Raw genomic sequence first — 11882 nt, 5'->3', positions numbered from 1 at the left:
TTGGCATGTAGATCAGGCATTGCTGCAGCCAGCCAGCAGGCATAAGATAACCACCATCAGGCCAACAATTCCAGAGTAATAGCACCAGGTGGGTTGACTCAGCCTGTCATCCTTTCAAGGTTAGCAAAATGAGCACCAGCTTACTGGGGTAATAAGCCATTCGAGTATCCTGTGTCAGAGTGGAGACCCATCCAGGACTGTGCTCCAAAGCCAAATGAAACTGCCTTGGCAGCCCGATGTGCTTCACGACATGAAAGGAAAGCTTTATCAGTTGTCCGTAGGCTCATGGAGAGGAGGAAGAAGAGAATACATACCACATTGTTTGAACCATGGAAGTCTAAAACCTCAAACATGTCTGTCATTAATATAACTTTCTATACCTATTATTTTTCATACAAGCAAAACAGTTGGCATTCAGCAATTGGACTTCTGGAGACCGACTTACAGTTCTGCTTTTTAAGGGTTTGGATCACTTTGTTCCTGTCGATATTGCTAAAACTACGCCCTCGTAAAATGGGAGGGAGTTCACAAAGAGGTATTTAAAAAGAGAAATAAATACAAGATAGATTGCATGCAAAGCAGACCAGCAGACAGGACAGGCAGTTTCAAGCATGGGTTTGTACTTGATAACAACCAGCGGTAAGAAACTTCCACTCATTTGAACAATGTCTAATATCGGTTTACTGTTTGTTGTCTTCACAATCACCGGTCGATAATCTTCATTATTTTACAAATAACACTAAATCAGTGTTACAATCTATAGTGCATTTGTCTTTATGGTTTTCTTCAGACATCATTTCATTCTTTCACTGAATCAATGTTATATTTTCATGGGGCTGGTCAGATGTCCTTGAGAGAAGCACACTCTCACTTCCAAGATGTCTAGCCTGGGTTTCAATTCCGACACAGCTACAAGCTGTCATCCCATTGCTTTACAAGCAGGCTGTTTCATCAGTGCGTTTGCCGTCCATCGGATGGACATTAAACTAGGCGTCACACCTGCCGACATTAGTTGATGTACGTTAAATACCCACGGTGTTCTTCCTGAAGAGTAGGCGAGCTGTCGCCGGCACAACGGTCAAATTCCTCCCATAACCTCAGTTGGATGTCAAGCCTGGCCAGCCAGTTTGTGAAAGATTTGGGCCTCATTTTCCCCGGCCCACTGCACAAAAACGGGGGAATAATTGTGGGTGTCAGAGGAGAAGAAGAAGAAAGTTACCTTTTCATCTTGATTTTCTCTGGAATCTTTGTCATCTTTATCTTCCATAATTCATCAAGGACATCTTACCTCATTGGATTTCAACTTAATGACATTTCGATTTGGGTTTGAATGAAAGGGATAAATCAAGGGAAGCGTGAAGCGCCCCACCCTTTATATGGGATGGTTTCTCTGCATGCCACTTTAATACAGGGACTCAAAATTGCTACCGGGGGAGGGGGGCGGGGGGAGTTGCCCCCCCAAAATAGGTATTTGCTATAACATTGGTTTGTTGGTACATTTTGCTGATTCCGTCCCACGTTGACTTCCTTCTCAGTAACAATTTTCTACCAGGTGAGCACCCAGGGGTATTGCCCCTATATTTGCTCATTGGGGTGAACCCCAAAAACTTGGACATAGATAAATTTCGACTCTGGAAGTAAAATTGCCAAACGAGAGGGCTCATAACTTATTAACTGTTGGATGAAAGTTAATGAAATTTTGAATATGAAAAGAGGGACACTTTTTTTTTTTGTATACCTTGTCGAGGCTCGTATGAGAGCTAACACACAACACACATCAAGGGGGGTATGAGACAAGAGGGGCGGGAGTGGGAAGGACAAAACAGTGGGGAACAGAGACATTAGGAGTTGTGTAGAAGAGATAGGGGTGGGCGGGGAATGTGAGGAAGACAATATGGATATTACAGGGACTTTCAGGAAGGAAAGAAGGAAATTTGAAGGAGGTGAGTTTGGGGTGGATAAACGAGGGTAGAAAAGATCGAGGATTTGGATGGGGCAAGATAAGTGGTGGTGTTGAATGGCTGTTTTGAAGGCCTGGAGGGAAGAATGGGATTGAACAGAGAGAGGGAGTTTATTTTAAAGGAGGGAAAAAAGAGGAATGAAAGAGTGAAGGTGAGCCGTGATTTGTGATTTTGGTAGTTTTACCAGAAGGGGGTTGTTGGCGGACCTTGAACGCCCTGCGAAAATGTGGTGGGGACAAATCGCAGACACAGCCGGGGGGGGGGGGGTGGAGACCGGAGAGAAGACGGTAAAAGACAGAAAGACCACCGACCTGCCTGCGGTGAGAGAGTTAGAGGCCCAAAGACAGCCTCATCGTGGGAGATGCCAATGTTCTGGAATGCCTTGGTTTCCACAGCGTGAAGCCGAGAAAGATGGGAGGCAGGAGCACCAGCACAGAGGGGAGAGCAGTACTCCATCAGGCTGTGGACAAAAGCATTGTACGTGGTCAGGAGCTCAGGTGGGCCAAAGAAGGACTTTGCAGGATGGAGGATTCCCAGTCGTCGACTGACTTTGGAGGTCAGGTTGGAAATGTGGCTTTCCCAGGAAAGATCATGGCAGATAGTGACACCCAGAAGCTTGAAAGAAAGAACTTCTTCTGAGGATTGTTGAGAAAGTGGATGGAGTGGTTCTAAACGGTCCTTTCGGAGAGACAAAGTGAGAGTGTGAGATTTGTCCGGATTGAAAGACATGTTCCACGTGTTGGACCAGTTTGTGATTTTACCTAGATCTGCAGTGAGCGAAGAAGCTGCTGCTTGCTGGTCTGAAGGATGACAGATGGTACGGCAGAGGATAGAGTCCTCAGCATGGAGACAATGAGGATTTTCCAGAGAGTCGGAGAGATCAATGATGAAAACGAGAAAAAGAACAGGGCCCAGAACGCTACCTTGAGGAACTCCAGTCTCGACAGGAAGAGGGGATGAAAGAACTCCATTTATGGCCACACGTTTACTGTGACAGGAGAGGAAGTCTGCGAGCCATGAGTGGAGATGGCCTTGGATACCATAGGAAGAGAGTTTAGTGAGCAGGGCAGGGTGCCAGACCTGTCGAAAGCACGTGATATGTCTTGTTGAGACTTCCAAGCCTACCCGCAGCCGCATAATTAGGGACATAGCAAAAATGAGGGGCACCGTAAAAGTGGACTTTGGAAAGAAATATCACTTTTTCAGGTGTTCTATTTCGAGAATAACATAGAATACCGTATGGAATACAGAGAAAACGTTCCATTCTTGGGAAAAATGCCAGGGGCATAGAAAAGGCCATTGATATGGTTCGTGCCATATGGCAAACTACAGAAAAGAAGGGATATTGCATGGCTTGTAGAAAATGCCAAACTATCGAAAATAAGGCACATTTTAAAAAATTTCATGTGTATGCTGTACTTACCCTTGTGTTTTTAGGAGGAACCAAGTTATGCTCCAGAAAAGTTCAGATTAAGGAGCGCCTTACATATACGGGTTAAAACCCGTCAGTACGTCAAGTTGTTTGTGTAGCTTGAAAACGAAAACATTTTAGATAATGTGCATGTGTGTAATTAATTTTGTTTAAAAAGTTGGCCTTCCTTTATATGAACTTTTCTAGAGCATTAATTGGTTCCTCTTCAGAACATGAGGGTAAAACAGGACGCACACGAGATTTTTTTGAATGTGCCTTATTTTCTATCATCTGGCATTTTCCACAAGCCATGGAATGTCCCTTCTTTTCTGTAATTTTCCACATGGCACGTACCATGTAAAGGGATCTTTTATGCCCCAAGGGCATTTTTCCCAAGTAAGAATAAACAAACAACAAAGCAACACTTGAGATTATCTATTTTTTTTTCTTTTAAAAGATTCCACCAAACATAAGTGTCATATATGCAAAAACTTTATGAAACAAATGAAAAATGGCCGTCTCAACACTTTCTCGTTTATGAACTTTATGATTGCCAGTTTTAAATGAAATAGGATTGTTTATCATTTATCTGAAATTCGATGCCTCTTATCCACACCCTCTTCCCTCTCTTCCTCGTAGTTTCACTTGCTGTGGTCCTACCTGCCTTGGTTATCACCTGCCAGCTTCCTGCATGTCAGATTCACGTAAACCTTTCTTCCTCCCAACAATGTACGGGATGCTCCGGCAAAGTCATCGAATGCATCACGGATCCAAAGAAAAGTATTGTCATAGATATCAATCAATTAAACAAGACTCTTGCATCCACGGACAGCGAAGATCAATTGCCGATAGAAAATAAATGCTGGCTCTTGCTATCAGTGTACGACCTTAAAGAAGTGCGACTTGGTTTATTAGGTAAAATAGATAACCTGCAAAGAGAGAACCTGAGTTCTAACGAGCCTTCCATGCACCAATTTAACTTTATAAACTCAGATGAAAATGTTACAATTCATCGCATGTCAACGAACCAATTTGATATGCTGGTCGAAGTCCTACGAAATCTTTCTCTCAACAGCAACTCTCACCAGTACCTGCACCTGGACTCCAAACAAATTAACTGCTCACAAGGGATTGTGACGTTTGCCTGCGAAGAACACAGTAGCAGAGCTTTCAACAATGTAATGCTCAACATGGATTGTCGATGCATCTCAATAAATGTTGTACCAATTGTTTTACCATTGATGGCAATATTGCTCTTGGTGGCTGTTGCTCTTGGCACTTGGTGGCATTTCCGCACCAGGTGCAGCTCATTCAGATTGATTGATTATTGGCGAACCTCAAGAAACCTGCAGGTCGTGCATTCCAATGCATTTGCCAACGAGAAGGCTTTGGCTTCAGATAACGAGTACCACCAACTGCAGTTGAAGAATTTCAAGCCAAGCAATGAAATGTTCAAGATTCAATGTCATCAAACCTCTCTTGATAATGAAAGCACAATTGACCAGGACATCTACGTGAACTTTTGGGAGCAGAATACCAATGCCTTGCAGCAGCAAGAACACGAAATTCTACAAGACGAAGAGCAGGTCTACATGAACCAGGAATATAATTTGCAGCCTCCGATGGTCGATGATGTCTACGAAATGCCAGATGTGAAGTAAACAAGTTGATCAGTAGTAGTTTAATGTAGGTACTCAAGGTTCCAACAAGTGATTCATTGACAATGCAAGACTAGCTGTGTTATTGTAAGGCCATCTTGCTAAGTAATGTTCATAAAAGCAGATCCTTCAGTAATCAACTTGCAGGGCTTTTGATCAGTGCAAAATATTGTTAATCTGTAAATATGTGTTTGTTGCTTAGGTCAAAAAAGTACTGTTTCTGACTCAATTTCGTTTTTTTTGTGCAGCCCTATTTATTTTGTGGTACTCAAGTTTTATGCAATTGTCTTTCAAAAAAGTTTGTTTCGGATTCTTTTACACGAACAACAATGCAGAATTATAGTGTGCAAGAAACAGTATAAGAGAGATGTGGCCTGGAAGACAATGCTTCAAAGCTTGTAAGTGAAAGGAGAGTTATCCAAGGATGCCGGTGTTGGGCTCAGTAAAAGGGGGGAACAATGCTAATAGTTGAGAGGTGAGTTTATTGATGATCGGCGCTGCACAATACGAGTGTTTTCGGTGATGCATTAGTTGCATGAACATTCACTTGACATTAATATAAGATTGATAACAAATGTTGTCCAACAAAATGTTTTTGTTTATTAGTTTTATTTATTCATTATAAAAACGAGAAAAATAAAAAAAGGCTCATCTACATCGTCTATATTTTTGCTGATCATAGATTGAAACCCCAAATGCATTACATTTTTGGTTTGGTCTCATCAGTCCAAACAATGAATAGAATCAACAGACGTTGGTAAAGTATGGTAATCATAATGAGAAGGAAGGAAGGAGCTGACGTTCTGGGTGTTGATCCTTCATCAATGGGTTAAAAGTCGAACATTCAAAAGGGTTGAAAAATCAGTTCGGGTTATTGCTGCAGCTCCAAATATTGCAGACTTAAAATAAACTTTTCTCTCACTGGATGTTCCTGATTCCTTTGTGATTCGCCCTGGTTATTACCCCTGTCATCGAAGGTGGACAGAGGTTATGTTTTCACGACTTATTTATTCGTATGCAGCCTGTGGTTGCTTGGCTGCATCATTTTCTGGAAGCACGGCAACACCACTGATGCAATACCCCCTGTTACCAGTAAGCTGGAACTCATTTTGACAACCTCAGAAGGATGACAAGCTGAGTCAACCCACCTGGTGTTCATTCAATGGTTAACAGGGGCTTGAACTCAGGACCCTAGGATCCGAAGCCACCTATCTTAACCGTTAAGTCAACACCAGGTCTTTTTCACACGTCTGATTGTGAGCAGGATATCTCAAAAAGTTATGGACAGTTTCGGATGAAACTTGGTGAACCGGTTGTGTGTGTGTGTGACAAGTACAAATTGATTACATTTTGATTCAGGTCCGAATCCAGATCCGGCCTGTCAGTGGGTTACAAAATGTAAACTGTTCAGCCGAGTGGAGGTATGCGCTCTGCTGAGTGCTGTTCAAGTTAACCTCGCCGAAGGAGAGGATATTTAATTTGGTTCCGCTTGTTTGTTACTTGCAAAATCGAACATTTTTCAAGTATATTGGTCAGTCGATTTTGTTATTCTGTCTGTTTGTCACCTACAGGTCGTAATTTTAAACTGATCTTCACGAAACTTCACCACATGGTAGAGTTTGTCACAAGGAAGAAGCCGATTGTTTTTGAGGTCAAAAGGTCAACATAGGCCCAAAGTCAACAAATTAGGTGGGATTTCTAAATTCTTCAATTTTCATCTGATTGACTTGAAATTTGAAGAGGATTTATATTTCAGGTCACTGAATTCAAGCAGCCAATTATTTTTAAGGTCAACACAGACCAAATGGTCAACATAGGCCCAACAACTAAGGTGGTATTTCTCAAATCCTCAATTTTCATCCAATTGATGTAACATTTGATGAGGAGTTTCACATTTGGTCATTGAATTCAACCAACCAATTATTTTTGAGCTCAAATTTGTTTTATGGATTTTGCAAGTATTGTGCTCTGCACGACATCATCTTCTTGTTTGTTTGTTTTTTCCCCCCCGCACAGAACTTTCGTGTTTTTCTCTGCAACCGCTTGTCGGATTGAGCCGAAAGTTTCACCATAAGTGCGACGACTCATGTGGAATGTTTTAATGATAATTGTGACGTCATAGGTAACGTGGTGTGGCAGCCATATTGGAAAAACGGAAAAACTTTGGACCTCTTTCACTGAAACCACACCAAGGAAAAAATTGAAACATGGCACATGGCAAGTCGTCCTCATGGGGAATGAGTGTGATTTTTTTATGATGTCATAATTGCATATGTAGAACGCTACATCTGATCAGTATGAAAATTTTTGAGGGTCATCGAAGGATAAAAATGGTCCACAGAATAAAAAATTGATGACGTCATCGGTCATGTGATTTGTTAGCCACATTGTTATTAAAAGAAAAAAAAACCTTCAAAAATCTTCTTATCTGAAGTGGCTAAACAGATTGAGGTGAAACTTTACATGTATGACTGCCTATCCATGAGGAATAAAAGGTTCACACATATGACGTCATAAATCACATGGTTTGGCAGCCATATTGGATTTACCCTAAAACCTAAAAAAATCTTCTCCAGAACGGTCAGACAATTCGAGGGGAAACTTCACACAAATGTTTCTCAAGCAATGCTTGTACAATTTTGTTAAGGAATAATTAATAGGTCACATGGTTTGGCAGCCATATTAGATTGAAGAAAATATTAAATAATGTTTTCTCTGGAACTGCTTAATCAATCGACGTGACACTTCATATTTATAATCCAGTAGTGATGGGGAATCCATGTTTTAAATTTCAACTTGATTGGACATATGGTCTGGCCGCCAGAATTATTTAATTTTTAGATAATTTATGGGATTTATTATTATTATTATTTTTTCCTTTGATTAAGGCCGACTTGGTTGTGCCTGGATGGGTTAGGGTAGAGGAGTAGCAGCTGAAATGCAAGTCCTATTTATATTCCTTCTGATGATTTCATCTTTGCTTTTTCCTTGTTTGGGTTCCTTCTGATTACTCCAATGCAGGACTGTCCCTATTTGGTCTTATATTTGATTTAAATTGAATTTATTTTAATCACATTCTAAATTCAATTGAATAATAATTTAAAAAACGTCATGGGTCAGGGTCAGGTGTCTAATCAAAGCGGGTTCCACCAAAGCGGGACGTCTTGGTACCCGGTCATCACTGCCAGCAGTTATAAAGTGGCAGTTCTAATTATGTCTTTTATTAATTATGTAACACACCAGTACACAAATGCCACACAAAATACACCACATAAACTACACAAACAGCACACAAAACAAGTCCTGGTGAGGGTCTGCAATCTCTGTTTGCTCTTTTTCTTGTTTTCCATGGGGTGGTTTTCAGAGATACAGAGGTCCAAAGTTTTTCCTTTGTTCCAATATAGCTGCCACACCACATGACCTATGTCATAATTATCATTCAAACATTACACATGAGTAGTCACAGCTATGGGGAAAATTTTGTGTCAATGGGATAAGCGGTTGCAGAGAAAACAGAGAAAATTAGCATGGACGAATGTCCGCATGTATGGACGGACAACACGAAAACATAATGTCTCTGTCCACTTCATCAGCAGAGGCATAAAAATATTATTAACCACAAAAACGAATGATCACTTTCTTAAACAGTCAATACTGCAGTATAACACTAAACTGAAAGGGAGGAGAGAAAACCTGACATTCTTGAGGGATTATATGTTTATCGTGCCCCCCACAGACGAATGGACCCAAGCCTAGATGTAATGTAATCTGCACACCCTAGAGCATAATACCATGACCATTCTTGTCGCTCCCTGAAGGAGTAAGTGTGCTTGTCTATATAAATGCCCTCTCTGATACTCTCAAAAACCTTCTCTTCCTTTTATTGTAGACGAATGCCCATTATGTTGCACAATACCCCCAATATAACTGCGAGACAGACTGCAGCTGTGTCATTCTCCACTAATCTGGAATTGACTAGATGATGGTCTGATAAATGCAAGATATCCTTCATACTGGACAATTGCACTTTCACTGTGTCGCTCCAGAATTATTGTCAAATTAAACCAGCCGTGTATTGCCATCGTCGGCCACTGGAAGAGGCTCAGTCAATTGAATTTCTTGGCCTCACCAACAGCCATGACCTCTCTTGGGCCAACCACATAGCAAAGCTGTTCTCAAATGACTCACTGCAAACTGGGTATCCTCTGTCGATCCAGGTGTTTCCTTGGAAAATCAAAGCTACTCAATGTCGACAACACCTTTATCTGTTGCAGAAAGGAGTACTGCTCTCCCTTTTGGGCTGGTACCATCATGGTGTTCGATTCTGTGGAAAGCACGTAAGAGCAGATTTAATGATAACACGTATTCTTCTTATTCAATCTTACTTTCACAAAATACTTGGCCATTATTCACTCAGGGGAGAAGAATAAAACAAGGACTTGAAAATAAAATAAAAGTATTGAGAAAAGAAAAGCAGTTTTTTTTCTCCTCCCTCACCTCACACAAATATACAAGAGAATGTGGAGGGAAATGGATGGGGAAGATGGGCAGTGGTGACATGAAATGATGGGGATACACAGCCGCATCCTTGAGGTGCTCAGACCCAGTAGGCGAGTCCTCTCCAGCGTCCCAGATATGCGACACCCTCCTCTGCCTCTGCTACTGGTGCCCAAACCCAGTAGGCGAGTTCTCTCTAGCATCTCAGATATGCAAGCTACATCGACGACACACCGTCCTCTGCTCAGATTCTTCTTCCTATGGGCCCCCATCGATGAGGTGCTGCCTTTCACACTCCTCATCCTTCATGGCTGACAGGATTGAGAGGACAAGGCGACGCTTGTGGAAGGAGTGCTATTTTCCCACAGAAGTTCGACGCCGACAGCTCGTGAAACCTTCCGTTGCCTTCTCCTCTCCTTCACTCACAAGCTCTTTTCAACTGGCTTGTGCGAGCCTGTCCCATTCGCTTCTGCCTTTCTGCTTCTCTCAGCCTTTTTGCTCTCTGAGCCATCTGCTCAGGAGCTCCTTTTGTCACTGCTCACGTGAGCCTGTCCCATTCGCTTCTCACCCTGATCCTAAACCTCCCTTCAAGACAGAAACATTCACTGACAGGCAAATTACGTTGCATTCCAATGTGGCCACATCTTCACATGAGCTTTCTTTCCTCCTCCCCTGAGTTTTTTCTTTTTCTTTCTCTTTCTCTTTCTCTTTCTCTTTCTCTTTCTCTTTCTCTTTCTCTTTCTCTTTCTCTTTTTCTCTCTCTCTCTCTCTCTCTCTCTCTCTCTCTCTCTCTCTCTCTCTCTCTCTCTCTCTCTCTCTCTCTCTCTCTCATTGGTCCGCAGCCACTGCAGAAATCTCATTGTTAACGTCAAAAATGGGAGGCCAATTTGACACCTATTCCAAAAGATAGCATTTCAATATGTGAGGCAGTGACTCCAGATGACAACACCACAAGAGGGAAGTTTAAAAATGCATTTGGTCAACTCAGTAGAGAATCAAACCTGCAACAATGCAAATCACAGAATACAGACTGCCACTAATTAAAGAATGAAATCTAGCCTCCAAATGTATGGCTACAATCATACACAATCACATCAGTAAACGAGAGTTCACAGAATATGATACCCCACGCAATGTTAGTTCAGTTTCAATAAAATAATGATTTTAGCGAATGTTAAAAAAAACAAAAAAAAATCTGAAAGTTTAGTGCGATTGAAGTAGTTCAGACGCAGTCCCGAACAGCACCCTGATACACCAACTCATTGAACCTTTGATAAAATTGAAGTAATGTACTACAATACTGGAGGTTCTTGGAAGTATGACACGATTTGTTGTATACGTTATTGAAGTATATATTTCCATTTAAATAAAGTAAAGATTGTAAAATAATTTTAATTTTATAATTTAATTTAAATAAAATAAAGTTCCTTTTCAATGGTTTTGAATGAAGTGCTTGCTTGATTGCTTAAGCCACTTAGCAACCGCTCCACAAGAAACTTGATAACTGAACACACCCCTGCAAAACTGAAGTTTCTTGGAAGTATTATGAAGGCGATTTGTGTTTTACAGTGTTCAAATATATAATTCAATATAAATAAAGGAGAAAAGAAATCAAATTAAAAAAAAATTCTGGATTCTACCGCCATTTTCTCCAGTGGCTATTACATCACCCTATCTAACACGTTACATTAGTTCTTCATGCCTGTTGTTTGTTTCCATAATGATACCCTTAAAAACAGTAAGTTTCCTGTTTGTAATATTTTCAATTTTGTTTGACAGTAAAAATATTTACTCACTCCTCTCTGCACATGTGCGGTTGGGATGATTTGCAAGCCAAGGTATGTGGAAACAACAGACTAGTCTTCTTATTCATGTTCCGAATCATGTTCAAAATATGACACTCAATTAAAATAAGTTGTTCCTCGATCACAAACCGATGATCATAAGCTGATAAAACAGACTGATGGATGGACATAAACCAATTGCTTTATCCTGCCTTTCGCTTTGTGTGCACGGGAAGGGGGGGGGGGGGGTAACTGGAGAGTTCATAGAACACCTTACCCACATAGTCTTGAGAAAAAGGACGTGGAACAGGGTTCCCACTTATTTTGAGATGTCTTTTTTAAGGACTTTTTAAGGACTTTTAAGGGCTAAAATAACCCCTTTTTAAGGACCACATCCTAGAAATTCCAGGGGTAAATTGAGGTGAGTCACCTAGAAATTAACAAAGATAGTAAGTTTACAAAAAATCTATTTTAATAATGAACATACAGAACACAGCAGGAGCTTATTCAGTCGACAAGGCACAACGCGCCACACAACCAATTGGCAAATTCAGTTCACAGTTACTGTAGA

The 11882-nt window shown here is 41.1% G+C and overlaps 1 protein-coding gene and 1 long non-coding RNA gene across 2 annotated transcripts; one reads left to right on the top strand and one right to left on the bottom strand.

Moving 5' to 3' along the window:
- Window positions 1–554: 554 nt before the first annotated feature.
- LOC147025166 (uncharacterized) lies at window positions 555–5685 on the top strand. The gene is made up of 2 exons (XM_085885844.1): window positions 555–639; window positions 4012–5685. The coding sequence occupies exons 1-2, from the start codon at window positions 612–614 to the stop codon at window positions 5031–5033; spliced, it is 1050 nt and encodes a 349-aa protein (XP_085741970.1). The 5' UTR covers window positions 555–611; the 3' UTR covers window positions 5034–5685.
- LOC147025165 (uncharacterized) lies at window positions 5573–10212 on the bottom strand. The gene is made up of 2 exons (XR_015059370.1): window positions 9528–10212; window positions 5573–9354 (listed from the first exon to the last, which is right to left on the bottom strand). It is a non-coding gene; the product is annotated as an uncharacterized LOC147025165 (long non-coding RNA).
- Between the last annotated feature and the right edge of the window lie 1670 nt (window positions 10213–11882).

This window comes from Eptatretus burgeri, chromosome 6 (genome assembly GCF_056783735.1).
Source record: "Eptatretus burgeri isolate ZD-2024b chromosome 6, Ebu_testis_v1, whole genome shotgun sequence".
In the NCBI taxonomy this organism is placed as follows: domain Eukaryota; kingdom Metazoa; phylum Chordata; class Myxini; order Myxiniformes; family Myxinidae; genus Eptatretus; species Eptatretus burgeri.
This window is presented reverse-complemented; position numbering and strand designations above follow the sequence as displayed.

What these genes read in the sequence shown, in the direction of transcription:
- LOC147025166 (XM_085885844.1), top strand. Translation starts at nt 612, where the DNA reads ATGGGTTTGTACTTGATAACAACCAGCG. An exon ending in GTACTTGATAACAACCAGCG is followed by an intron (nt 640 to 4,011) that starts GTAAGAAACTTC and finishes TCTTCCTCGTAG; the next exon opens with TTTCACTTGCTGTGGTCCTA.